The sequence below is a fragment of the Hyperoodon ampullatus genome (genome assembly GCF_949752795.1).
Source record: "Hyperoodon ampullatus genome assembly, chromosome: 10".
In the NCBI taxonomy this organism is placed as follows: Eukaryota; Metazoa; Chordata; class Mammalia; order Artiodactyla; family Ziphiidae; genus Hyperoodon; species Hyperoodon ampullatus.
In genome coordinates, this window is record NC_136923.1 from 27854671 (window position 1) to 27881907 (window position 27237).

The 27237-nt window shown below is 39.7% G+C and overlaps 1 protein-coding gene across 18 annotated transcripts in view; it reads left to right on the forward strand.

Annotated features, from left to right (window-relative positions):
• The window catches only part of CADPS (calcium dependent secretion activator), a gene marked incomplete at both ends in the record, with an annotated part of 485811 nt that overhangs the window by 351934 nt on the left and 106640 nt on the right, over nt 1-27237 (forward strand). For 5 of the 18 annotated variants that reach the window (XM_079713704.1, XM_079713703.1, XM_079713708.1 and 2 more), the window contains 5 exons: nt 7630-7731; nt 9492-9555; nt 9967-10090; nt 12447-12515; nt 13350-13367. In XM_079713704.1, coding sequence (XP_079569830.1) covers nt 7630-7731; nt 9492-9555; nt 9967-10090; nt 12447-12515; nt 13350-13367 — 377 coding nt within the window. The remainder of the gene's footprint in view (nt 1-7629; nt 7732-9491; nt 9556-9966; nt 10091-12446; nt 12516-13349; nt 13368-27237) is intronic. The other 13 variants (XM_079713702.1, XM_079713692.1, XM_079713706.1 and 10 more) reach the window with 3 other exon arrangements.

Sequence of the window (27237 nt, forward strand, 5' to 3'; positions counted from 1 at the left end):
ACCTGACCTTCTTGAAAAGATATCTTACCTTCCCAACGGAGGTTTTGTGGCCCAGCTTTCAACATAATGTGGAGAACCCTGGTAGCAGGATAATTAAACGCTAGGACTCTGTGTGCTCACCTGGGTGAGTAGCGACAATTTAATGCCCCTAAAGAGGTCATTTCACTTTCACAAAACACAAGGTAGCTTGAATTCTTTGGCTCAAGTGTTCACACTTAATTTCAAGCATCAAAATAAAGTGTTTCACATGAAAAGCCTTGTGCTTAATCATATTGGATTAATCCTACAATAGACACTAATTAACAAGCTCTAGCTCAGAAACATTTGGGGAAAGGGAGAAGAATTTGCATAACTAGTCCTAAAGTGTGGGCAGCCGGGTTAGGGTCATTTTAATCTGACAAAAAAAAAACCCCGAAAGAACCCAGAAAAACACAACTCTAGATGTATTATTATTTGTGACATGGCTCAAGATGGGAGGCTGTGAGGCGAGTGAAGATGACAGAACTGGTGCTAACCACTGTGACAAGAACTTGAAGAGCAGCCGACGTGACATCTTTCCTATCGTGCTGCCGAAAATGTCAACTTTGTGAAGGACAGTGAGAAAATGGTTTGCCGAAAACTTGAAAGGTGGATTCCAGAGATGCCTGCTGTGTCAGATGCAATATAGTCTGTCGTGGCCCGAGAGACCCACTTTGGGCTCTGATGATGGCCTGCAGGTGGGAGAGCTTCCAGTCTTTGACAGGGCTCCAAAAATGACTGCACTTGACCTGCATATTGTCTCAAGTTTGCAGGATCATGATATACAAAAAGTGAGTGGTTAGCCAGTGTGCAGTTAGGTGGAACCAGTGACCAGGGACCATATTTCCGTGTGTGTGTGTGTGTGTGTGTGTGTGTGTGTTTGTGTGTGTTGCTAAAGCTAGGTTCAAAGGTATCAATGCTTCTACTAAAATTGGGAGCCAGAGAATGTGTGCTTTATGAACTTACATCAGTTCCACATAAGTAACAAAAACTAACGCTGGATAATCTAAGCAAAAGAGAGTTTATGGGGATGATGCCAGGAGCCTCAAAAAAAAGGGGGGGGGGAGGGGGAAACTGGAATCAAGGCAGCAATAGAAAAGTAGGAAACCAGGATCAAAGCAGTGGTCCAGTCCTTACCTGCACATTGGAATGACCTAGGGAGCTTTAACTTGACATGTGTAGGCCCTGCAACAGACCCATTGAATCAGAGCTTGAGGGTGGGACCTCTCAAAGCTCTACTGGTTCTAAGATACATTCCAGAGATTAAGAACTACCAACCTGGGAAAACAAGCTGGGCAGGGCACAGCTGCTGAGACAGCAAACCCCACCAGTTTCTTTTATCCTTACATCATTTATGTGATATAAAGGTTCCGGGAACGAGTGTCCAGTTGGCTGAGTGCAGTTCATAGTCCAGCTAAGATGTATAGTGACCCCCCAAGGCAGGAGCTGGCCTGCGGGAAGCCTTCGGCATTGACAGCAGGAGAGTAGTCTCCTCAGTTTACACACAATGCAGCCAAGGTCGTTCCTCCAAAGGAAATTCAAGTGCCCTTAGGAAGTGGCAATGGACACTAAGAAGTGCAAAACCACCAGCAGAAAATGTATCAGTCAGGATACAAGAGGGCAGAGGATTCAGGCTCCTAGACACATGTTCTGAGTAAAGATACATCTCAGCCTGGGATTTGCTAGGTAGGAGTTTAAAAATCCAGCTTCAGCCCTCCTCTTCTCTCATTCTTTGTGATTCCTTAAGTGTTAGAAATATTGAGAAAAGAACAAGATGCAGAGCCAGTTTTATGACAATTATAGAATCACCCCCAAATGTTTCCAAAACAGAGAAACAAAAGCATGGCTTCTGAGAGACACCAATACAGTTCTTCTACTTATTTTGCAGCCAGCACTGCTTGGAATTGCACCTAGAAAACAGTGCAAATGCCATTTTGGGAAGGGGTTGCTAGCTTCATAAGTGGACCATATACTTTTTAGAGAAGATCTCTGGTTCCAAATTCACTCAATCCAACGGAAATTGGGAACCCTGGATTCCCAATTCCAAAAATACCATTTCATGCATTCAGCCACCCACCAAGTATTTTTTCGCTCTAAGACAGAGGTTCTCAAAGTAAGGTTCCCCGAACCAGCAGTACCAGAGAACTTGTTAGAAATGTTCTAGGTCTCTAGGACCTAGAATGTTCTAGGACCAGTTCTCAGGTCCCACCCCAGATCTGTTGAATCAGAAGCTCTGAGGTGCCCCAGCAGTCTGAGTTGTCACAAGCTTTCCAGGTGACTCTGAGGCAGGCTCAGGTGGCCACTACTCTAGGGAAAGCATTTCATTATTTCTGTGAGAACAGTGCTCCCTATATATTGAACCAGGATTTTTCAGTTAGTAGATCCATAGAAATCTACCAAAACCTGTACAATTAACATTGACAGATTATAGGGGTCAATGGAAGAGAAATCGATGTTTGACAGAATTTTCAATAATAACTATGAGAAATCAAACACCCCACAAAGGATATTTTTGCTTTTTAACTGATGGAGTGACAACCTGTGATCTTGGACAAATATTTTTCTTGCCCATCTCTCCCTCAGTTTGTAAAATAACACCCCCTGTTAACAGTATCATTTCAGAGCAATTCTGGCAATTACAAATAAATGTGCATTGGATGTCGAAATTGTGATGTGTTTTATCACCTGGTTTTTTTTGGTAAACTCCGTACTATATGTCTTACAGACTCAGATTGGTTTGTTTTATTTATTTAAAATGAAACTATTCGGGCTTCCCTGGTGGCGCAGTGGTTGAGAGTCTGCCTGCCGATGCAGGGGACACGGGTTCGTGCCCCGGTCCGGGAAGATCCCACATGCCACGGAGCGGCTAGGCCAGTGAGCCATGGCCGCTGAGCCTCGCAATGGGAGAGGCCACAACAGTGAGAGGCCCGCGTACTGCAAAAAAAAAAAAAAAAAAGAAACTATTCACACTGACATAGGCGATTAAGAAGCAAATTTATTAAGAAATGACAATTTTTAGTTGTTTACCTTTTTTGAATAGGGAGATTAACAGTGTTCACAAAGTAGTTCAAGGAGACACGGAAGCTGCCATCTGATACCTTTAATAGTTATAAATATGAATCATCAGAACAAAAGGGGAAAAAACATAATCAGATTTTATGTTTATAATACCCTTTGTAGTGAGAATTACAGGAAAGCCATGCACAGCCTAAATGTTCAGTTTTTGTCATCTCAAACACAAACCTAAAAGCTGCCTTCTAATTGTCTAATTGCCTTAGAAGACTTGTTGGGTAAGGAAGGAATGATTTTCTTCACAGAGAGGTTTATTTCCTAATAATGGCCACAAACATCTCTGGGCTGCCTATGTTAAATGGTTTTCAGGCTTTTTCCTGTGATCTATAAACTCCTCTCTGAATTATACCTTATATTTAATAACATTTTTCTCTGGCTTAATTCCCTGCTAAGAAACAAAATGCTTAAAATGGCTCGACTTTTCCCAAATCGATTGTGTGCATGTACACATGCCAATTGTATAAACGTGTGTTCAGTGCATTAGCAAGCTGAATTTTGTATAAACAAAATTCAAAAGCCACAGCTAAAGAAAGTTGTAGATTATAACAGACACATGAGACGTTACTACAGCAAATGTCACATGTATTTCGTGGGGCCAGTGAATTCATCCTGAGGTTTAACTACAGGTTTGTGGGCATTTTATGTTTAAATAATTTTTAAATAAACTTCGTAAATTAACATTTGAGATTTTTCCTGAAATTTTGAAACTAAGGACACGTGTATAGATTCCAACAGCCTACCTGATAGTTACCATTTTGCCTCTAAGTTCAGGAGGGTGTGAAGAAATGGACTGTATAGCATTTTACTATTTAGGGGTATTTTCTACAAAGTGGGTGAAGGGAAGTTTTTTCTTTTTTCAAGTAGGGCATTTTTAGTACTTCAAAAGGAGGGAAGCTGACCAATAAACCCCTAACAGGAGGTACACTGCTATCTTTTGCCAAGTCTTTTGTGCAGTCAGACTGGTCTAGTATACAGGATTTTCCCAACTTCTGCTGGATCCTTGAGAAGGCCTATAAATAAGACCATTTGTTTGGTCTCAAGATGACTTGCATTTGCAAACTGAAGAATGTTCCAATAGAAGTTTCATGGTGACGCACCAATCTGCAAACTGGCTCAGCCAGTAGTCAAAACAAGTCAGTACAAGATCTGGGAGCTGAAGACTTTGAATGGGTCAGATTATCCTTCGTCTAATTTGGCACAGATAAATTTGGGCTATAAATATGCAGCCTTCCTTTGTATTTTCAACTTGAATGGGCCAAAGGAAATAAGGAAAATGTGTGTGAACCTACTGGTAATTCAGAAACATGAGAATACTGTGATTAAACTGAAATTCACTTATTTATGCCAGGGTCATTCTTTTTTTTTTTTTTTTTTTTGTGGTACGCGGGCCTGTCACTGTTGTGGCCCCTCCTGTTGTGGAGCACAGGCGCCGGACGCGCAGGCTTAGCGGCCATGGCTCACGGGCCCAGCCGCTCCGCGGCATGTGGGATCTTCCTGGACCAGGGCACGAACCCGTGTGCCCTGCATCGGCAGGCGGACTCTCAACCACTGCACCACCAGGGAAGCCCCAGGGTCATTCTTTTTATTAAACGAGCAGTAGTTCTCTTAAGATTGAAAAATAGCCTATGTGGTTAGTTCTTTTTTCCACCCTTACTGAGATATTAACATATGCCATATGTAGGTTTAAGATGTACAATGGGATGATTTGATACACGGATACATTGTAAAATGATTACTGCATAAGGTTAGTTTCGTATAATTTGTGTGTGTGTGTGTGTGTGTGTGTGTGGATAACATTTAAGATCTACTCTCTTGACAGCTTTCAAGTAAATAATACAGTACTATTAATTATAGTCACCATAGGGTATATTAGATCCCCAGAACTTATTCCTCTTATAGCTGGAAGTTTGTACCCTTTGACCAACATCTTCGCATTTCACCCACTCCCCAGCCTCTGGCAACCACCATTCTCTTCTCTATTTCTATGAGTTCAGCTTCTTTAGATACCACATATAAGTACTATGTGTTTATCATACACATATCAGTATTTACCTTACTGTCTCATTTATTTCACTTAGCATAATGCCTTCTTTTTTGTGGCTGAATAATTTTCCACTGTGTATGTAATCTTTATCCGTTCAGTTCATCTGTCAATAGATAATATTGTCAATAAACAACATAGGTTGTTTCCCTATCTTGGCTATTGTAAGTAATGCTGCAGGTAACATGGGGGTGCAGATATATCTTCAAGATAGTGATTTTCCAGATGTAGAGAACAAACGTATGGACACCAAAGGGGGAAAGCAGAGGGTGAGGTGGGTGATGGTGGTGGGATGAAGTGGGAGATTGGGATTGACATAGATACACTAATATGTATAAAATAGATAACTAATAAGAACCTGCTGGATAAAAAATAAATAAATAAATAAATGAGAAAAAAAAAAAGATACTGATTTCCCTTTTTTCAGATACATAGACATACCCAGAGTGGGATTGCTAGATCATTTGGCAGTTTTATTTTTAATTTTTGAGAAACCCCCATACTGGTCTCCATAGTGGCTGCACCAGTTTACCTTCCCACTAACAGTGCAGGAGGGTTCACTTTTCTCTAAAGCCTCTCCAGCACGTATTTGTTGTCTCTTTGTTTTGAGAACAGCCATTCTGACAGGTGTGGGGTGATATCTCACTGCAGTTTTGATTTGTATTTCCTTGATGATTAATGATGTTGAGCATCTTTTCATGTACCTAATGGCCATTTGTATGTCTTCTTTGGGAAAAAGTCTATGTCCTCTGCCTAGTTTTAATCAAATTATTTGGGGGGTTTTCTATTTTTTATGAGTTCCTTCTATATTTTGAATGTTAACCCCTTATCAAATAGATGGCTTGCAAATATTTTCTCTCATTCCATAGGTTGTCTCTTTTTTTTTTAGCAATAACAATAGCAAATATTTATTGAGCACTTATGTGCCAGGGGATTTCTATGTGTTATCATGTTCCATGTGCTAATTAACCCTTATAGAAACCCTCAGCAAGGACTGTTTTTTATCCCTGTTTGACAGATAAGGAAACTGAGTCTCAAAGAAGTCACAAACTATTAAATGAGAAATCCAGCTTTAGGTGTTAGGCAGCTGTAGGTTGTCTTTACATTTTGCTATGCAGAAGCTTTTTAATTTGCTAAAGTGTCACCTTTTTGGTCTTGTCTATTTTGCTTCTGTTGTTTGTGCTTTGGTGTCATATTCAAAAAAATTATTGCCAAGACCAATGTCAAAGAACTTTTCCTCTATATTTCCTTCTAGGATTTTTACAGCTTCAGGTCTTACATTTAAGTCTTTAATCCATTTTGAGTTCTTTTTTGTGAATGTTCTAAGATAAGGATCTAATTTCATTCTTTTGTATGTGGATATCGAGTTTTCCCAATGCCACTTATTGAAGAAACTATCCTTTCCCCATTGCCTATTCTTGGCTCCCTTGTCAAATATTAGTTGACCATACATGCAAGGGTTTATTTCTGGGTTCCCAACTCTGTTCCATTGGTGTATATGTTTGGTTTTATGCCAGTACCATACTGTTTTGATAACTACAGCTTTGTAATATAGTTTGAATTCAGGAATTGTGATGCCTCCAACTTTGTTCTTTCTCAGGATTCCTTTGGTTATTTGGGGCTTTTGTGGTTCCTTACAAATTTTAGGAATTTTTTTTTCTATTTCTGTGAAAAAAATCCCACTGGAATTTTGATAGGGATTGCATAGAATTTATAGATGGCTTTGGGTAGTACAGACATGTTAACTATATTAATTCTTCCAATCCATGTACACAAGATATCTTTCCATTTATTTGAGTTTTCTTCCATTTCTTTCATCAAGGTCTTGTAATTTGTACAATGTCTTGTAATTTGTTCTTTAGTTAATACATGAGTGGTGAAATTAATCCAAACATCTGTAGTTATAAGCTGGAAAGTGAGTCATTTAACAGCATTTACCTCTGAGAAATATAGACACTTACAGGACTCCTGGTTTTCATGGGAGTTTGTGTGCATAGTTCAGGAGTCCCAAACATAAGTGCCAACAAGAGAGACAGGTAATGTAAATTAGAGATATGGACCAGGAGAGTGCCTGCCCCAGCCAAGGAAGAAGCTGTTTGTTGCCCCTCTCCAATTAATGCCAGCTGTTCCAAATTTGCGAGAGAATTGTATCATAAAACTTTCCTAATGTAAAAAATGTTGGCAAGCAGTTCAAAATTTCAAAAGGCTGTGAGCTAAACAGAGCAGGTCTAGAGGTTGGCTTTAACCTGCAAGCCACCCCTTTGTACATTTTACCATTTCACAATAAATGAGTGGCAGTTCTGCAAATGTCTCCAAATGATAACCTCAAAATACCTCATCCCCTCTAGTCGCTGGCACTGAAAAGCAGGACTTCTCCTAAAGTCACATCGATCACTGTAGTTGTTCTTCTAAAATGGACAGTTTCCTCCTGCTAGAGGTTTGGTTTGATGGTGTCAGCATACGAGGTTCCCGTCACCTCATGACATGTCTTCTTTCAGGCCTGATGGAATTGGAACTGTGACTGTTGAAGAAAAGGAACGTTTTGAAGAAATCAAAGAGAGACTCCGAGTTCTGTTGGAAAATCAGATTACACATTTTAGGTAAGGATCTGGGGTTAAAGGGCTTTTTAGGAGGGTGAGACTGGGGAGGGGCAAATTAAGGGCTTGATTTTCTAAAACTGTAAATCTATCAGAGACACACTAAATATTAGAAATAGCTGAATGAGGACCTACTGGATAGCACAGAGAACTATACTCAATATTTTTTAATAACCTAAAAGTGAAAAGAATCTGAGAAAGAATATATGTAATATATATTATATATATATATATATATATATATATATATATATATATAACTGAATCAGTTTGCTATACACCCAAAACTAACACAACATTGTAAACCAACTATACTTCAGTAAAAAAAATAAGAAAGAAATAGCTGAATGAAAAAGCCAACCAAGACAGTGTTCCCCAATATCCAGGAGACTTTGAAATCTTAAGTTCATTTTATTTCCACTGAAAGAACAAAGCCCTCTTTGTGTAAGCTGACCCTGATCATCAATCTATCTAAAAAATCTACTGAAATGTTGAATTTGACGCTTCTTCAAGGTTTTTAAATACAACAGTGAAAACTCCTGTGAATCAGTTCTCATAGGCAAGGAAGGCAGTGGTACCCAGAAGAGCATCCCCACCTTCTCCATTACCTGAAAACAGGACTAGTGGGCTATGTGGGGAAAGAAAGAATCTTGGTTCAGCCTCGACAGACTGATCATGCACTTCCCCACACTCTCGAGACAGCTCGCAGGTCTGGGCTTGACCCTTGCACCACACAGCCCACTTCTCCCTTAGAGTCAATTAGATATTTTTAATGCTGCACTGGTGGTTCTGAACCAGAGATCTTGGAATAGGAGCTCATCAATAGTAAGAGCATTTATAATAGCATAGTAAATAGTTCCTATTTATTAAATGCTTCCTGTGCACTACATAGGGAACTAGAGGCTGGATAAGCATGAACTCATTTTTTTTTTTTTATTCTCAGGACAATTTGTAAGGTAGTTATTGTAATTCCCATTGAAACAAGGAGTAAACCAAGGTTGAGAGAAGTTAAGTAACTTGCCCCAGGCCCCTCAGCCAGCAAGTGGAAGAAATGGCATACATACATAGGATAGTCTGGGTTTCAATAGCCCATCCTGTTCCTTTTGTACCATGAGGAAGAGTGTCTTGAAAGGCTTATGACAGCCTGAAATAGTTACTAGAACTCTTAGTGGTACCTGACATAGGTACCATCTGTGCCATCAAAAACCTCCTGGATAAATCTTTACTGGTCATACACTCTATGCTAGATACATTGCCAATAGCAAAAGATCAAATAACAATTAAAAACTACAATCAAGGAAGGACAATTAGTAGAATCATGACTTTGCTCAAAATACACTCCTGTATTTCCTATATTAATCCTCTGGGGATTTAGGTAAGTGTGTTTGAGTTTTAGCCTGTTTCAACTAATATTGTTTAATGCCAGTCTGGTCTCAATAATTATATATAAGGTCACATCTGAGCTAACAAATGGTTCTCCTTCACAACAGAAATCTAAACAGAGCCTTATGTCATCACTGGAAATATTCTTTTCTGCTGCAGACATTTGCAGAGTCTCTCTTTAGTCATTATTCACACATACACATATATACATTATATACACACATATATGGTGTGAATTCAGATTAGCATAACACAACGTGACAAAATAAAAAGCATTTTCTGTTCCTGAGAGGGAGTTGCCATAGGAATCAAGTTACAGCATATTTCATTCTAAAATGTAATTGATTCAGGGAACCTGAACATTTTTCTGTCTTTTTTAGGTATTGCTTTCCATTTGGTCGACCTGAAGGTGCTTTGAAAGCTACCCTCTCACTCTTGGAAAGGGTAAGAATGAAAGTAAAAGACAAATGATATATACACAGAGACATAAACATCATGGTAATTAAATATTGTGGTTGAATGGCCTAGATTGTCATTTCTAAAGGATTTGTTTACCATTCATCAAATACCAGAATAAGTATGAAGAAATTGCCAAAATTCTAGATATTTTATCTCCAGACTCTCAAATAGTTAGGATATATTGAAGATACGCTCCTTGCCCTTCCATGATTCATGGACAGGCTTTGACATCCTAACTGTGCACTGGAATTTTTTATTTTCTCTTCAACAATGGCGCTCAATCCATGTTAAGTTGTAAAGAGGCATTCACAACTAATTTTAAACTGAATTCTTTAAACGTAAATGAGTAACACATTTCGTTGAACCATCTTAAGAACCTAGTTTTTCCACCTATAGGTCTTGATGAAAGATATTGTTACCCCAGTACCACAAGAGGAGGTAAAAACAGTCATCCGTAAATGTCTAGAGCAGGCTGCTTTAGTCAACTATTCTCGGCTGTCAGAGTATGCCAAAATCGAAGGTAAGGCCCCCTTCTGCCCCCAATTTTTAATTTAAATTTTGGTATGCCTCCCTAGGGAAGTCTCTCTCTTTTCTGACGGGCCCCAGGAAACGGTGGCCCATCTCTGTATGTTAAGCTGAAACTTGAAAGCACTTGAAATGGGATAGCTTCCTCAGCTGTGGCCACATAAATGATTGAAGGCACGGGGACTCAGGAAACGGTCTTTGTAGGGAAGGATTTTGAATATAGGATGTTATCAGACAACTAAGATCCTTCCGACAGGCTGTGTTGGCCCTGACTTTGCTCTGTGGCTAATGTTTTTCTATGAAAGAGTTCTGTAAGGTGGCTACCTTCTTTAAATAGAGGAAAACTAAACAGTTTGTTGTCCACTGTTGATAGCATTGGAAGTAAAACAGGAATTGAATAAAGCAACATCAAGGTTTTGCCTAACTCTTTCTTGTCTCTTGAACGTATCTTGTCTCTCGGTAGCTTTTCAAACTTGATGGCAGGTTAGTATTTGGCTGTCTCTGATGGCTCCTGGTTTGCTTTAGATCTTATTCAATCTTGTTACTCCAAACCTAGGATGGTTGTTATCACTGCCGTCTCAAGTTTTAGGGAAGTGGTCACTAATGACCAAGTAATTGCCCAAAGGGCACTTTGAGTCCACTCTACTTGAGAAGATATGGTTCTTTGGGACCTGTTCATTTGCAAAGGTATTAATCACTTTTCATTGTTACCCTGTTGGCTGCTATAGGGTGATTTGAAAACCACACCCAACTTGACCGTGGTGTAAGTGTATAAATGTGGAAGTTCTGTGTGCAAAACTCAATGTGTCTGCATTCTGGAATCTGATGTTCTCTCATGTGAAACACCCAAACAAAACCAGCAAATACCCATAGTCTGCCTTCAGGACATGACTGGGAAAAGAAAAAATAAGAGAGACCTAATCAACTACCAAAACCCCATCACTTACCCTGCCAAAGTCCTTGTTTCCTTAGGGAATTAGGTTAAGATCGTGTCAAATACGCAGTGTTCTGTACATTCCATGTCCTCCCTCTCTCAATTTTGTCTGTTTGACAATGCAAATTGTGTACCAGTGGTAATGAATTCGTTGTTATGCATCCAGGGAGAAACACTTAAGAATTGGGCACTAAAAGGATGTTTATCAACTCTTGACTTGGTAATGAGTGACAAAAATAGAGGAACAAGGAGATCGTTAAAGGGCTATATTAGCAAATAATGATTCCAGCATTTACCTTCCCAGGACATAATGATTGGTTGTATTTGTTAAAGTCAACCAAGTACCTAGTAATTCTAGGCCAGGCCAGGGATGGGATGGGATCAAGAAATGTTCTGTTGCCACGTCTGCTGCCTCATGTGTAGGTCTTGGTCTAGCTATGACTAGTCTTTTGGTAAGATCTGCTCTCTTCTTTCAGATAAATATATCCAAAAACAAACTTTAAGATCTGTAAGTAAAAATGCATTCATTTCTGAAGTAGATCAGCTGGTCTGTAATTTCCTTTTGTGCCTCAATTCTTCTTGGTTGTGTTAATTATCTTTCGCACTGTGACTTTTAGGGCTGGGGATTCTTTGAAGAAACCAATCTTTTTTTTCCAACTCTCTTTTCAGAGAAGTACCTCATTCCACACTACCTGCTCTCTTCCGCTTCTCTCCTTCCTTGTCCGTGATTGGCTCAGCCACTTTTTGACGTTACCCCTGCAAAAGTGGCTGTGACACCAATTTCAAAGCATGCTGGGATTGTCAATTCAGACAACCCAACATCCTCTGGCTGCATGTATCAGGTTTTCTTTCATGAACATAGTCCACCATAGGCTGAGACATGGCAGCTTTAAAGATATTACTACCAGACAACTTTCTTTTACAAGGTTCTGATCCTACCCCCGGCAAAGAAATCTTGCATTTTGACATTTGAGATTCTCTGTGACCATTAACAGCTTAGTTCCCTGAGAATGTTGGAAAGAAGTTGTAGTAATATTGCTGGAGACTATGTTTATGAAGAAATACCTCAAGAGCCTTAGATACTAAAGTCTGAAATCCTTAGTATCTTGGAGCCTTCAATCAATGAAATTCTGTTTCCCTTTATTCATGATGTTTTCAGTCATTGTATTCTTGCAAATAATTCTAAAGAGACGTGTAAAATCATGGTCACAATCTCTCTCGTGACTCACGGCATGCTGAATGGTTAATCCAGTAGATCTCCAATTTTGAAACTCCTTTTTCTTTTATCCTGTGTTTATCCCAAAATATTCTGTGGCTATTTTCCTTCGAGCTAATGTAACGTTTTCCTCTAACCTATGACCTATAACCTCTTGACCTCTGACCTAAGCCTCTTGCATGCCCAAATCCTCTTTTATAGGGAAAAAGAGAGAAATGTATGAGCATCCTGTCTTCTGCTTGGCCTCCCAAGTGATGGATTTAACCATTCGTGAGTACCTACCACCTCCTCGCCATGCTGTCTTCACTCTTTCTGTTTTCATTATTTCAAGAAAATTCAGATCCAAACCAACTCACTCTCCTTGCTTCAAGTTTTTTAGCATTGGCTTGTCTGTTGATTCTGTCTGTGAAACCCAGTGTGAGAAGTCCAGTCACTTTTATCAGCCTAACACAGGTTAGACAATTAAGCCATTTGTTTGTGATAAACTCAGATTTGTCTGTAAGTTTTTCAGTTATTCTCTGTCTGTGACCTGAATGCATTTTTACTTTGCTTGTGTGTAACCCCAATTTGTAAAGTGCTTGTCACTGGTACACAATCAAAAGGTAGCAGCTAGGTGGGGAGCGATGTGTTAGGTGTCAGATAAAGGACAGTTGGGGCAAAACCGTGCTTTCTTTTCCATGTTTAGGATGACAAACTGTTGTAGGTAGATCACACAGGGTGGTCCATTCTCTGTAGAAGTTAGATCTTATATGCCTCCTGTCTGTTCTCACAAACTGGGAAGCTTTTTCTTGTTCTTTCTGGAGATTTGGAGTTGTCCTCGTCCTCTAAGCTCTGGCTAGAACATATGACTTAGTTGTCACTTGGAGAGTTCATGTATGTGTCACAGCTTGATTTCACATTAAACTTAATTTGACTAATTTTCTATTTGTGCAGCATTGACCCCACACTTCTGGGCGGTGGGAACTCAAGGGCAACTTTTTCTTTCCAATATCATGTATCACACATAAGTGGGGGGCATTTTGGTTCACTTGCTCATTAATCCTTGCATATGTGTTCTTGTTTCTCTCTCTCTTCTCTCCTTGTTGTGCTTTCTCTTTCAAATAGAGAATCAAAAGGACGCAGGTGAACCAATTGTATATGCATTATAAACCATCAGGACTGTTGAGTTATATTTAGTTTTTGTTTCTGTTTTTGTTTTTTAATAGCTCCTTAATGTATGTACTCCCAAAGACTGATGTGGAGTTGCAGTAATACTTAAGGAGTTAATTTGTGCTGTCTAACCACATCTCATGCCCACTAGATGTTGACCTCTATAGAGCAGAATTTCTGTAAAGGCATAAGTTTTGAAGGAACAGAACCCTGGTTTGCTGTGGAGCTTCATTTCATCTTTGGTTTCAGGATTCCAGTGATTTGGCCTCATGTGCTTTTTTAAAAAAAACGGTGACTGAAGCAAACTAATCTTCCTCTTTGTTTTTCATTTCTTTTCCTGTTTTCTGCCCTATTGAGAAGTTTGTGTTCTTTGATGAATGTTTCTCAGCCAAGGCAGAGAGGAGTTGTGTCCGTGTTGTTCTTGTATGTATCATGTGATGAGACAGGTTGCACGCACAGGTGGCTAAACAGGGGCCATTGCTAGAAGTTTCATGAGAGGAAAACCCTTAAATGTTTTCTGGCTTTGGTAATTTCCTTCTTGTTTGGTCCCCAAACTTCTGAGTATACTTTGAGGAAAGCTCAAACTTAAAACTGTAATAAATATATAGTATGGATCATGGTTTTAAGGTCTAAAGAATTCTCCAAAGATAATTATCATCTGGTTAGAATTGAATGCATTTCCAATCAGTTCAGAAAGCATTTTTGAGCACACGCCAAGCATCGGGCTAGCAATAAGTATTTGAAGACTCAAAAACCTGTGTTCAAGGCATACAGGCCTTTTTCTCCCTGGAAGGAAAGGTGTTCATTTATTCATTCACTCATTCATTCGTTCATTCATTAGACAAGTGCTTAGTGGGAGACTACCATGTGCCAGGTACAGTGGTGAAAGCCAGGGACTATGTAAACAAGAGGAAACAGCTGTTACCCTTATGGAGCATATGTAAATAGGTGCATAAGTGTAAATTACAAATTCAGTATGCAGCAACACCGATTGGTATAGAGTTGTATGTACGAGGGCCTTGTCAGAAAACCATGGAAGTCTTCACAAGAATGGCAAGCTTGGACTTCATCTTGAAAGATGAAATAGAATCAGTGAAAAGGAGGTGGGATTGGAAAGTGTAGAGGCACCCTAGATAAAGAGAGTAATATGTGCAAATACATAAAACCGTAGAGTTAATAAAAATAGCTAAAGCTTATTAAGTGTGTATTACACACCAGGTACAACTCTAAGTACTTTATGTATATTCACTCATTTAATCCTCAAAACCCCTTCTGAGGTAGCTACTACTATTATTCCCATTTTAGAGATGAGCAAACTGAGATATGGAGAGGTTAAATAACACACTCCTAGAAGATTAAGTGAAGCTAGAGTCTTTTTAAGAGTAAGCAGAGCTGGGGCACCCAGGCATGTGACGGCCTGAGCGCATGATGTGGTCAGCGCCAAGGTCCTCAGGGGAAAAAAAAAGAACAAAAAGAAAAATAGTTGTGCAGGCCTTCAAGATGGTGGAGGAGTAAGACGTGGAGATCACCTTCCTCCCCACAAATACATCAAAACTACATCTACATGTGGAACAACTCCTACGAAACACCTACTGAATGCTGGCATAAGACCTCAGACTTCCCAAAAGACGTCCTCAGGTGACCTACACACAGAGGTGGGGCCAAATCCAAAGCTGACCCCCAGGAGCTGTGCAAACAAAGAAGAGAAAGGGAAATCTCTCCCATCAGCCTCAGGAGCAGCGGATTAAATCTCCACGGTCAACTTGATGTACCCTGCATCTGTGGAATACCTGAATAGACAACGAATCATCCCAAAATTGAGACAGTGGACTTTGGGAGCAACTATAGCCTTGGGGTTTGCTTTCTGCATCTAATTTGTTTCTGGTTTTATGTTTATTTTTGTTTATTGATTTGGTTGCTCTCTTCCTTTTTAAAAAAAAATTTTTTTTTTCCTTTTTCTCTTTTTGTGAGTGTGTATGTGTATGCTTCTTTGTGTGATTTTGTCTGTATAGCTTTGCGTTTGGCATTTGTCCTAGGGTTCTGGCTGTCAAGTGTTTTTTTTTTGTTTGTTTTGTTTTTTTTGCAGTACGTGAGCCTCTCACTGCTGTGGCCTCTCCCGTTGCGGAGCACAGGCTCCAGACGCGCGGGCTCAGTGTCCATGGCCCATGGGCCTAGCCGCTCCGCGGCATGTGGGATCTTTCCGGACCGGGGCACGAACCTGTGTCCCCTGCATTGGCAGGCAGACTCTCAACCACTGCGCCACCAGGGAAGCCTGTGGCTGTCCAGTTTTTTTGTTTGTTTGTTTTTTAGTATAGTTTTTAGCTCTGGTTATCATTGGTGGATTTGTTTTTTTGGTTTGGTTGCTCTCTTCTTTCTAATTACTTTTTTATTTCTTTATTTTTAATAATTTTTTTCTATTTTAATAACTTTATTTTATTTATTTACTTGTTTTCTTTCTTTCTTTTTTTCCTCCCTTTTTTTCTGAGCCATGTGGCTGACAGGGCCTTGGTGCTCTGGCCGGTGTCAGATCTGAGCCTCTGAGGTGGGAGAGCTGAGTCCAGGACACTGGTCTACCAGAGACCTCCCGGCCCCACGTAATATCAAACGGTGAGAGCTCTCCCAGAGATCTCCATCTCAATGCTAACACCCAGCTCCACTCAATGACCAGCAAGCTACAGTGCTGGACACACTATGCCAAACAACTAGCAAGACAGGAACACAACCCCACCCATTAGCAGAGAGGCTGCCTAAAATCATAATAAGGTCACAGACACCCCAAAACACACCACCAGACGCAGTCCTGCCCACCACAAAGGCAAGATCCAGCCTCATCCACCAGAACAGAGACAATAGTCCCCTCTACCAGGAAGCCTACACAACCCACTGAACCAACCTTAGCCACTGGGCACAGACACCAAAAACAACGGGAACTACGAACCTGCAGCCTGCAAAAAGGGGACCCCAAACTCAGTAAGTTAAGCAAAATGAGAAGACAGAGAAATACACAGCAGATGAAGGAGCAAGGTAAAAACCCACCAGACCAAATAAATGAAGAGGAAATAGGCAGTCTACCTGAAAAAGAATTCAGACTAATTATAGTAAAGATGATCCAAAATCTGGAAATAGAATGAAGAAAATACAAGAAACATTTAACAAGGACCTAGAAGAACTAAAGAGCAAACAAACAATGACGAACAACACAATAAATGAAATTAAAAATTCTCTAGAAGGAATCAATAACAGAATAACTGAGGCAGAAGAATGGATAAGTGACCTGGAAGATAAAATAATGGAAATAACTACTGCAGAGCAGAATAAAAAAAAAAAGAATGAAAAGAATTGAGGACAGTCTCAGAGACCTCTGGGACAACATTAAATGCACTAATATTCAAATTATAGGGGTCCCAGAAGAAGAAGAGAAAAAGAAAGGGACTGAGAAAATATTTGAAGAGATTATAGTTGAAAACTTCCTTAATATGGGAAAGGAAATAGTCAAACAAGTCCAGGAAGCACAGAGAGTCCCATACAGGATAAATCCAAGGAGAAACATGCCAAGACACATATTAAACTATCAAAAATTAAATACAATTAAATTGTAGCAAGGGAAAAGCAACAACTAACATACAAGGGAATTCCCATAAAGTTAACACCTGATCTTTCAGCAGAAACTCTGCACGCCAGAAGGGAGTGGCAGGACATATTTCAAGTGATGAAAGGGAAAAACCTACAACCAAGATTACTCTACCCAGCAAGGATCTCATTCAGATTTGACAGAGAAATTAAAACCTTTACAGACAAGCAAAAGCTAAGAGAATTCAGCACCACCAAACCAGCTCTACAACAAATGCTAAAGGAAGTTCTCTAGGCAGGAAACACAAGAGAAGGAAAAGACCTACAATAACAAACCCAAAACAATTAAGAAAATGGTAATAGGAACATACATATTGATAACTACCTTAAATGTAAATGAATTAAATGCTCCAACCAAAAGACATAGACTGGCTGAATGGATGCAAAAACAAGACCCATATATATGCTGTCTACAAGAGACCCACTTCAGACCTAGGGACACATACAGACTGAAAGTGGCAGGATGGAAAAAGATATTCCATGCAAACGGAAATCAAAAGAAAGCTGGAGTAGCAATTCCCATATCAGACAAAATAGACTTTAAAATAAAGACTATTACAAGAGACAAAGAAGGACAGTACATAATGATCAAGGGATCAGTCCAAGAAGAAGATATAACAATTATAAATATTTATGCACCCAACACAGGAGCACGTGAATACATAAGGCAAATGTTAACAGCCATAAAAGGGGAAATCAACAGTAACAATCATAGTAGGGGACTTTAGCAACCCACTTTCACCAATGGACAGATCATCCAAAATAAAAATAAATAAGGAAACACAAGCTTTCAGTGATACATTAAACAGAATGGACCTAATTGATATTTATAGGACATTCCATCCAAAAACAGCAGATTACACTTTCTTCTCAAGTGCTCATGGAACATTCTCCAGGATAGATCATATTTTGGGTCACAAATCAAGCCTTGGTAAATTTAAGAAAATTGAAATCGTATCAAGTGTCTTTTCCAACCACAACGCTATGACACTAGATATCAATTACAGGAAAAAAAATCTGTAAAAAGTACAAACACAAGGAGGCTAAACAATACACTACTAAATAACCAAGAGATCACTGAAGAAATCAAAGAGGAAATTAAAAAACTACCTAGAAACACATGAGAGTGAAAACATGACAACCCAAAACCTATGGGATGCAGCAAAAGCAGTTCTAAGAGGGAGGTTTATAGCAATACAATCCTACCTCAAGGAACAAGAAAGACCTCAAATAAACAAGATAACCTTACACCTAAAGCAATTAGAGAAAGAAGACCAAAAAGCCCCGAAGTTAGCAGAAGGAAAGAAATAAAGATCAGATCAGAAATAAATGAATAAGAAATGAAGGAAACAATAGCAAAGATCAATAAAACTACAAGCTGTTTCTTTGAGAAGATAAACAAAATTGATAAACCAGACTCATCAAGAAAAAAAGGGAGAAGACTCAAATCAATAGAATTAGAAATGAAAAAGGAGAAGTAACAACTGACACTGCAGAAATACAAAGGATCATGAGAGATTACTACAAGCAAGTCTATGCCAATAAAATGCCAATAAAAAGGACAACCTGGAAGAAATGGACAAATTCTTAGAAAAGCGCAACCTTCCGAGACTGAACCAGGAAGAAATAGAAAATATAAACAGATCAATCACAAGCACTGAAATTGAAACTGAATAAAAATCTTCCAACAAACAAAAGCCCAGGACCAGATGGCTTCACAGGTGAATTCTATGAAACATTTAGAGAAGAGCTAACACCTATCCTTCTCAAATTCTTCCAAAATATAGCAGAGGGAGGAAAACTCCCAAACTCATTCTATGAGGCCACCATCACCCTGAAACCAAAACCAGACAAAGGTGCCACAATAAAAGAAAACTACAGGCCAATACCACTGATGAACATAGATGCAAAAATCCTCAACAAAATACTAGCAAAGAGAATCCAACAACACATTCAAAGGATCATACACCATGATCAAGTGGGGTTTATCCTAGGAATGCAAGGATCCTTCAATATATGCAAATCAATCAGTGTGATACACCATATTACCAAATTGAAGGAGAAAAACCATATGATCATCTCAAGATGCAGAAACAGCTTTCAACAAAATCCAATACTCATTTATGATAAAAACCCTCCAGAAAGTAGGCATAGAGGGAGCTTACCTCAACATAATAAAGGCCATATATGACAGACCTACAGCCAACATCGCTCTCAATGGTGAAAAGCTGAAACCATTTCCACTACGATCAGGAAGAAGGCAAGGTTGCCCACTCTCATCACTATTATTCAACATAGTTTTGGAAGTTTTAGCCACAGCAATCAGAGAAGAAAAAGAAATAAAAGGACTCCAAATCGGAAAAGGAGAAGTAAAGCTGGCACTGTTTGCAGATGACATGATACTATTCATAGAGAATCCTAAAGATGCTACCAGAAAACTACTAGATCTAATAAATGAATTTGGTAAAGTTGCAGGATACAAAATTAATGCCAGTAATCTCTTGCATTCCTATACATTAATGATGAAAAATCTGAAAGAGAAATTAAGGAAACACTCCCATTTACCATTGCTACAAAAATAATAAACTACCTAGGAATAAACCTACTTAAGGAGACAAAAGACCTATATGCAGAAAACTATAAGACACTGATGAAAGAAATTAAAGATGATACAAACCGATAGAGAGATATGCCATGTTCTTGGATTGGAAGAATCAACATTGTGAAAATGACTATACTACCCAAAGAAATCTACAGATTCAGTGCAATCCCTATCCACTACCAATGACATTTTTCACAAAAGTAGAACAAAAAATTTCACAGTTTGTATGGAAACACAAAAGACCCCAAATAGCCAAAGCAAGCTTGAGAAAGAAAAACGGAGATGGAGGAATCAGGCTCCTGGACTTCACACTATACTACAAAGCTACTCTAATCAAGACAGTATGGTACTGGCACAAAAACAGAAACATCAATCAATGGAACAGGATAGAAATTCCAGAGATAAACCCATGCACGTATGGTCACCTTATTTTTGATAAAGGAGGCAAGAGTATACAATAGAGAAAAGACAGCCTCTTCAATAAGTGGTGCTGCGAAAACTGGACAGCTACATGTAAAAGAATGAAGTTAGAACACTCTCTAACAATGTAAACAAAAATAAACTCCAAATGGATTTAAGGCCAGACACTATAAAACTCTTAGAGGAAATCATAGGCAGAACACTCCATGACATAAATCACAGCAAAATCCTTTTTGACCCACCTCCTAGAGAAATGGAAATAAAAACAAAAATAAACAACTGGGACCTAGTGAAACTTAAAAGCTTTTGCACAGCAAAGGAAACCATAAACAAGACAAAAAGACAACCCTCAGAATGGGAGAAAATATTTGCAAATGAATCAACCAACAAAGGATTAATCTCCAAAATATACAAGCAGCTCATGCAGCTCAATATCAAAAAAACAAACAACCCAATCCAAAAATGGGCAGAAGACCTAAATAGACATTTCTCCAAAGAAGATATACAGATTGCCAACAAACACATGAAAGGATGGTCAACATCACTGATCATTAGAGAAATGCAAATCGAAGCTACAATGAGGTATCACCTCATACCAGTCAGAATGGCCATCATAAAAAAATCTGCAAACAGTAAATGCTGGAGAGGATGTAGAGAAAAGGGAACCCTCTTGCACTGTTGGTGGGAATGTAAATTGGTACAGCCACTATGGAGAACAGCATGGAGGTTCCTTAAAAAACTAAAAATAGAACTGCCATACAACCCAGCAATCCCACTACTGGGCATATACCCTGAGAAATCCATAATTCAAAAACAGTCATGTACCACAATGTTCTTTGCAGCTCTATTTACAATAGCCAGGACATGGAAGCAACCTAAGTGTCCATCAACAGATGAATGTATACAGAAGATGTGGCACATATATACAATGGAATATTAGCCATTAAAAGAAACAAAATTGAGTTATTTGTAGTGAGGTGGATGGACCTAGAGACTGTCATACAAAGTGAAGTAAGTCAGAAAGAGAAACACAAATACCGTATGCTAACACATGTATGTGGAATCTAAAAAAACAACATAATGGTTCTGCAGAACATAGTGGCAGGACAGGAATAAAGACGCAGACGTAGAGAATGGACTTGAGGACACGCGGAGGGGGAAGGGTAAGCTGGGATGAAGTGAGAGAGTGGCATGGACATATATACACTACCAAATGTAAAATAGATAGCTAGCGGGAAGCAGCTGCATAGCACAGGGAGATCAGCTCGGTGCTTTATGACCACCTAGAGGGGTGGGATAGGGAGGGTGGGAGGGAGATGCAAGAGGGAGGAGATACAGGGATATATGTATATTTATAGCTGATTCACTTTGTTATACAGCAGGAACTAACACACCATTATAAAGCAGTTATACTCCAATAAAGATGTTAAAAAAAAAAAGTCAGCAGAGGGAGCATCTGAGGCCAGATAGAGGCCACACTCTGAACTACTCCATAATTCGATGTGGCTGCACAGCAGGGTGAAATGATGGCAGGAGTGGGTGCCGATGATGGCAACAGACGCAGGAGGCAATATCTCCAAGATCTTTACGTGCCTTCATAATACAGAGTTCAGACTGTCTCTCATGGTCCAAAGGTTTTTCACCTGGCTTTATACCAACTTTTTTTTTTTTTTTTTTTTTGCGGTACGCGGGCCTCTCACTGCTGTGGCCTCTCCCGTTGCGGAGCACAGGCTCCGGATGCGCAGGCTCAGCGGCCATGGCTTACGGGCCCAGCCGCTCCGCGGCATGTGGGATCTTCCTGGACCGGGGCACAAACCCGTTTCCCCTGCATCGGCAGGTGAACTCTCAACCACTGCGCCACCAGGGAAGCCCCATACCAACTTTTGCATGCAGATTTTTCGCAAGAAAAATCCCACATGTCTCACTTCCAAAGGTGATAAAGAGCCACTGAAAGCTCTTCAAGCAAGGGGACGACAGCTTGGTGTTTTGCACTCCAGAAAAAATCATACTGGCTGGGATGGAGAGAAAGGATGGAGGAGGAGGAAGAGAGTAAAACTGGACCTAAAAGTTAAGGTCAAAGCAGAGTTGGATTTGAAGCTTGGTACATCCAAGGCCTCTTCTTGGCAAAGTAGATCTCAGTCATAATCGAAATCATAATCACTTCTTTCCCAATCTTTACATCTTTTTTCTTACCCTCTCCCTCCCTTTTCAATTTCCTTTGAGGGAAACAAAGCCTGAATCGCTGGATAGGCATGCAAAACTGAATGCGTACAGGTGGCCCGGCACAGCTGGAATTACATGTACAAATCGGGGTGAAATACAGAGAGCTGCAGAGTCCTTCGGTCAGGCTGTGTTTTGCAAGGCTCCGGGACTCTGCAGATGGCATTTTGGTGGGCTTATGCTTTCTGTCTGGTAGCATTATTAGAAATTAAATGTTCGGTTTAATTACAGTATCTCAAGAAAAAAATGTAAAAGGCTGTTACTCTACAAGAGAAAAGCTGTGACTCCTGTAAATGAATTCTATTATTTTAAATACATTTCCATTTAAACCATCACACGTTGTGAACCCAGCAAGCTCTGAGAAAGTCTACGCTGCTATTGCTGTTTTGCCTCAGTTCTTGGCTAAATACTTGCATAATTTTCTGAGCATCGGAACAGTTCTCCTGGAACTTGAAATAAAACAATTTTTCCTTCAAATATGGCAAGGATTTGCAAAATTAGATAGATAGATAGACAGACAGACAGACAGACAGTCTACCCATGGGCCCAAGCACTGTGCTAAGGACTTTACATGATGATCTGATTCATTCTTTACCTTAGTCCCATGGAAAATGCTTCATTATTGCCCCTCTTACAGATGAGGAGGCTGAGATTTGGAAAGGATAAATGACATTTTCCAGCAGGATTTGAACACAGATCACTCTAAATTCAAACACCATTTTTTTGTTGTTGTTGTTTTCTGTCTCTTTCCACCATGCAGTCTTTCCAGCTAATGTGACGGGCATTTGGATAATACCCTTTCACTCAGTGGGTAAATTCAAAAGTATACAACTTTTAATTCAGGAAGACAACCAAAAAACAGAGCAGTCCTTTCTGGGACCAGATAATTGCCAAAATCTTTCCCATGCGAAGTCTTCTGAGGACAGTTGAGATTCCCTGAGATTGCCAAAGAACTGAAGATTTTTCTTTTCTTCCCAAGTGACAGAAACCTTCTAGAGCAAGCCAAATCTATCCAAAGGACTTCCAAGCAGATTCTGTAGTGTTGAGTTTCTGTATCTTTTCCCATCTCCATCAAACTTCTTATAGGTCCAAGTCCAGTAGAAGGAGAAAAAGGGGACAAGCAAGATTGTGATACTCACCACACACAGTATGGAGTCACCCACCCAAGAAACCAGTGAGGGCAAATCCATCTCAGCAAGATCCAGGCCATCCTAAAATCCTAAATCGAGGACCATCTCATGCTTCATATCTTATACACAAGGGACTAAATGTTTTTCTTTTCATCCTTCTTGTTTTAGTGATACAAAAATCAGGGTTTCCAAGCCAAAATTATTCTGTAGACTAGTATCTCATCTATACTTTATAAAAAATGAGGAGGGCAAGGAGAAACATGTTTCAAACACTCTCACCAAGGAAGATCTTGGAGGAAGAGAGGGTGTGTTAAAAATATGCTACGAATCAATAAATATGAAACTAATGTCTCTTCTACCAGAGAAGAAAAAGACATGCTGCCAATCATAATCATGATAACAACTGTCATTTATTGAGAATTTAGTATGTGCCAAGTAGATACATGCATATCTCATTTAATTTTCACAACAATTCTATGAGATAAGTATTTTATTACCATATTTCATTGAATCTAAAAGCCATCAATTATAAGACACACTATTAATTTATGTACTCCTAAGAATAAAATAATGCTGCCAACTAAATTGTGACACGCCATCAAATGTAAGATGCTTCCAATTTCAGAAATGTTAAAAATGTGCCTCTTACACTCCATGAAATAAGAAATCACTCTGTTGTCTGTATAAATACAGAGAAATAGAAATAGATGTTAAGTAACTGGGTCCAAGGCCACATAGCTGGTTAGTTGTAGAGACAGAATTTGAACACAAGCCTAATTCCAAAGCCCACACTTTCAACTTCTATACCACGAAACACCTGTGATTATTAATGATAAAATTATATCACCACAAAGGGGTTTCACAATCACTGAATCCCAAAGCTTCATTTGACAGGTGGGAAAACCAAGGCTTAGAGAAAAGAAGCCAGTTTCAAAATAAGATGGGCAGTGAGTGACTCTAGTCTGGGGTCCTGCACACTATTTAGGGCCTTCACACCTACCCACTCCCCTCCAGCCCCTGCCACCAGGCTGCCTTGTCTTTTAGCCAAGAGATACTGGCCCCACTCACAATTTAGTAACTGGCCTCGCTTCCAATGTGACAGCTGAAGAAGCCAGGCATCCACACACTAGAATCCTAAACATACAGCTCCAAGAAAACAGTACCCCAGGACCAGCCTGAGCACTCAGGATCTGTTATACCAAAAATTTAAATCACAATCTTGGCTCCAATGAGTTTAAGTCTCCCTTTTGTCTTCTGTCAAAGAGGTTAATAATGGTTCCTCCTCCCAAAGGATTGTTGCAAAGATAAAACACATATTCCAAACAAAGCTCTTAACACAGTGCCTGGCATATAGTAAGCACCCATTACTATCTATCTATCTGTCTATCTATAGAGGTATAATTTTATATATGTTATTATTTGTGTATTGTTATTTAAAAGGAAACCTCCAAATCCAAATGTGCAATATAGACATATTATTTGATTTCAGAAATGGAATATAAAACAATGCTTCTCAAAATTTGATGTTTATACAAATCTCTGGGGATCTTGTTAAGACGTAGATTCTGATTTGGCAGATCTGGTGTGGAGCCTGGAAATCTGACAAACTCTCAGGTGATGCTGAAGGTGCTGAGGCAGGGGTTGCAGTTTGGATGTCAGCAGAATAGAAGAGGCAGCTGATTTATCTCTTTATCATAAATTTCAAAATAAAACATCGCAATACAGTTCCACATATATTTGTTAAACACCCACTAAGTTCCAGGGCCTGTGCCAGGCACCAGGGGAGGGAGCAATGAGGAAAAGCAACCGAGGTCCCTACCCTTGGGGAACTCCAAATAAACTGGAGAACACAGGCATAAAACAAGTAATTTCATCTGGTGACTGTGCTGTAGAGGCAGATGCAAGATGCTGCAGGAATGCAACACATGGGGATTTCACCTAGGCCAGGGTCTTTGATGCATGGCAGGGAGGAGGATGTCATGGAGGTAAAGGGCTGGTTCCCCAAGAAGAACTGTCTGGGATGTCCCTGGGCCTTGTTGAAGTGTTTGCCTCTGCTCATCATCCTTCCAGATGCCCCAAGATCCTGTCCCAGAGAGCTTGTGGCCATATATGTGGAAGTTTATTTGGGGGCTGGGTGAATATTTAATAGTACTATTAAATCAGTATTCTTGCTAGAGCAAGTGCTCAAAAACAACAACAACAGCCACAACAACCTTAAATAGCTTAAGCAAGAAAAGGTCATTTTTGGCCTATGTAGCTAGGAAATGCGTGGAGGGATTGGGCTCAGAAATAAAGACTTTTAGTTTGTTTTGATCTCTCCAACTGTTGACAGGCTTCTTTAATGTGACTGGGGGTCATTGTAGGAGAGGTTGGGAGCAACATAGCCACAGATAGCACCAGCTTTTAATCCTAGCCAATGACTCTGGAGGAAAAAGAACTTTCTTCCCTATGAAACTATATACAATTCCAGAGAACAGTCTCATTGGCCCAGCTAGGGTCACATGTTAATCCCTGAGCCAATCACAATACCCATGGTGGTGTTGGGATGCTATGGTTGGCCTGGCTTGGCTCACATGACGGTCCCTGTAGGATTTATTGCTTGCATTCCCACTAGAGCCACATGGAGTGGAGGAGAGGCATTTCTGAGCAAGGCGACTGCACATACAAGAATAAGAGATGTCCACTACTGTGTCTGTCCAGAATTAACTTTACTTTTATTAGGTGCAACATCTCAGTCTCAGGGACAAAGCCTGACTTGGGATACAAAGATACGAAATTGGAGAAAAAAAATATTATAATAGCATTATTTCTTTCTTGTGGATATAATTTATTTTAATTTAAATACAAATAATTTTATTTATCTTAAATAATTTTTTCATCACATTAAGACACCTGAAGTTGTTCTCTGGTTTGGAGGTTTAAGTTATAATGTTTACTATTCAGCAATTCAGCTTAATGCATTTGTTAAGTAACCAGGGGCTTTGGGTAAAAGATAAAAGTTGCTGTATAGTTTTTATGCACATGGCAACCACAGAGTATTTGGTTTTCCATGGAAGCACACCATGGGGCAGGATCCACTGAGGATTTCCTTCCACCAATATTTGAGGACCTGCCCTGGGCCAGGTACTGTTCTAGCCCCTAGAAATAAAGAATTCATTGGGCTTAGGGGAAGACAAACATACATATAATTGGCCATTATTAAGGGGCCATAAGTGCTCAAGTAGAGGTATCAACAGAGGACTTGAGCCTGTGTTATGAAGGCATAGCTCTTTTTGGTGGGGAGAGGAGTGAAGGCTCTTAAAGGCTTTTGAGCAGGAGAATGACAGGTTCAGATATGTGCTTTATGGAGATCAGCATGGACGCTGCATGATCAATGAACTACAGGGGATGGAAGGAACTAAATGCTGGCTTGGAGTCTTTAGCAACAGTTGAGGTGGAGGTGATGAGACTTGAGTTGCATGTCTACTCCCCCACAGCAAGAGTGTGGGCACATGATCTCGTACAGTGGGAGATAAAGTCAGGAGACATGTTAGAGATAGAATGGACAGGCCGTGCCGCCCATGTCCTTATGGGGAAGAGACAGAGATGGTTGCAATGAAAAGAATAGAGAAAACGATCCATGATTCATCCACTGGTCTTTATTACCATATAGTTTATACTGTCCTAAAGATGGAATCTTCTGAAAGGGAGTGATGAAGATACAGGGAAACAAGTGTATATGATGGCATGCCCCACTAAAGAAATTATGTTGAATTATAGCCCTGCGCTAAACGTATGGTCCGTGGAGCCATCAGTTTAGGGAGGCAGGGTACTCTGGAAAGCGTGTTGTGGCTATCTGCTT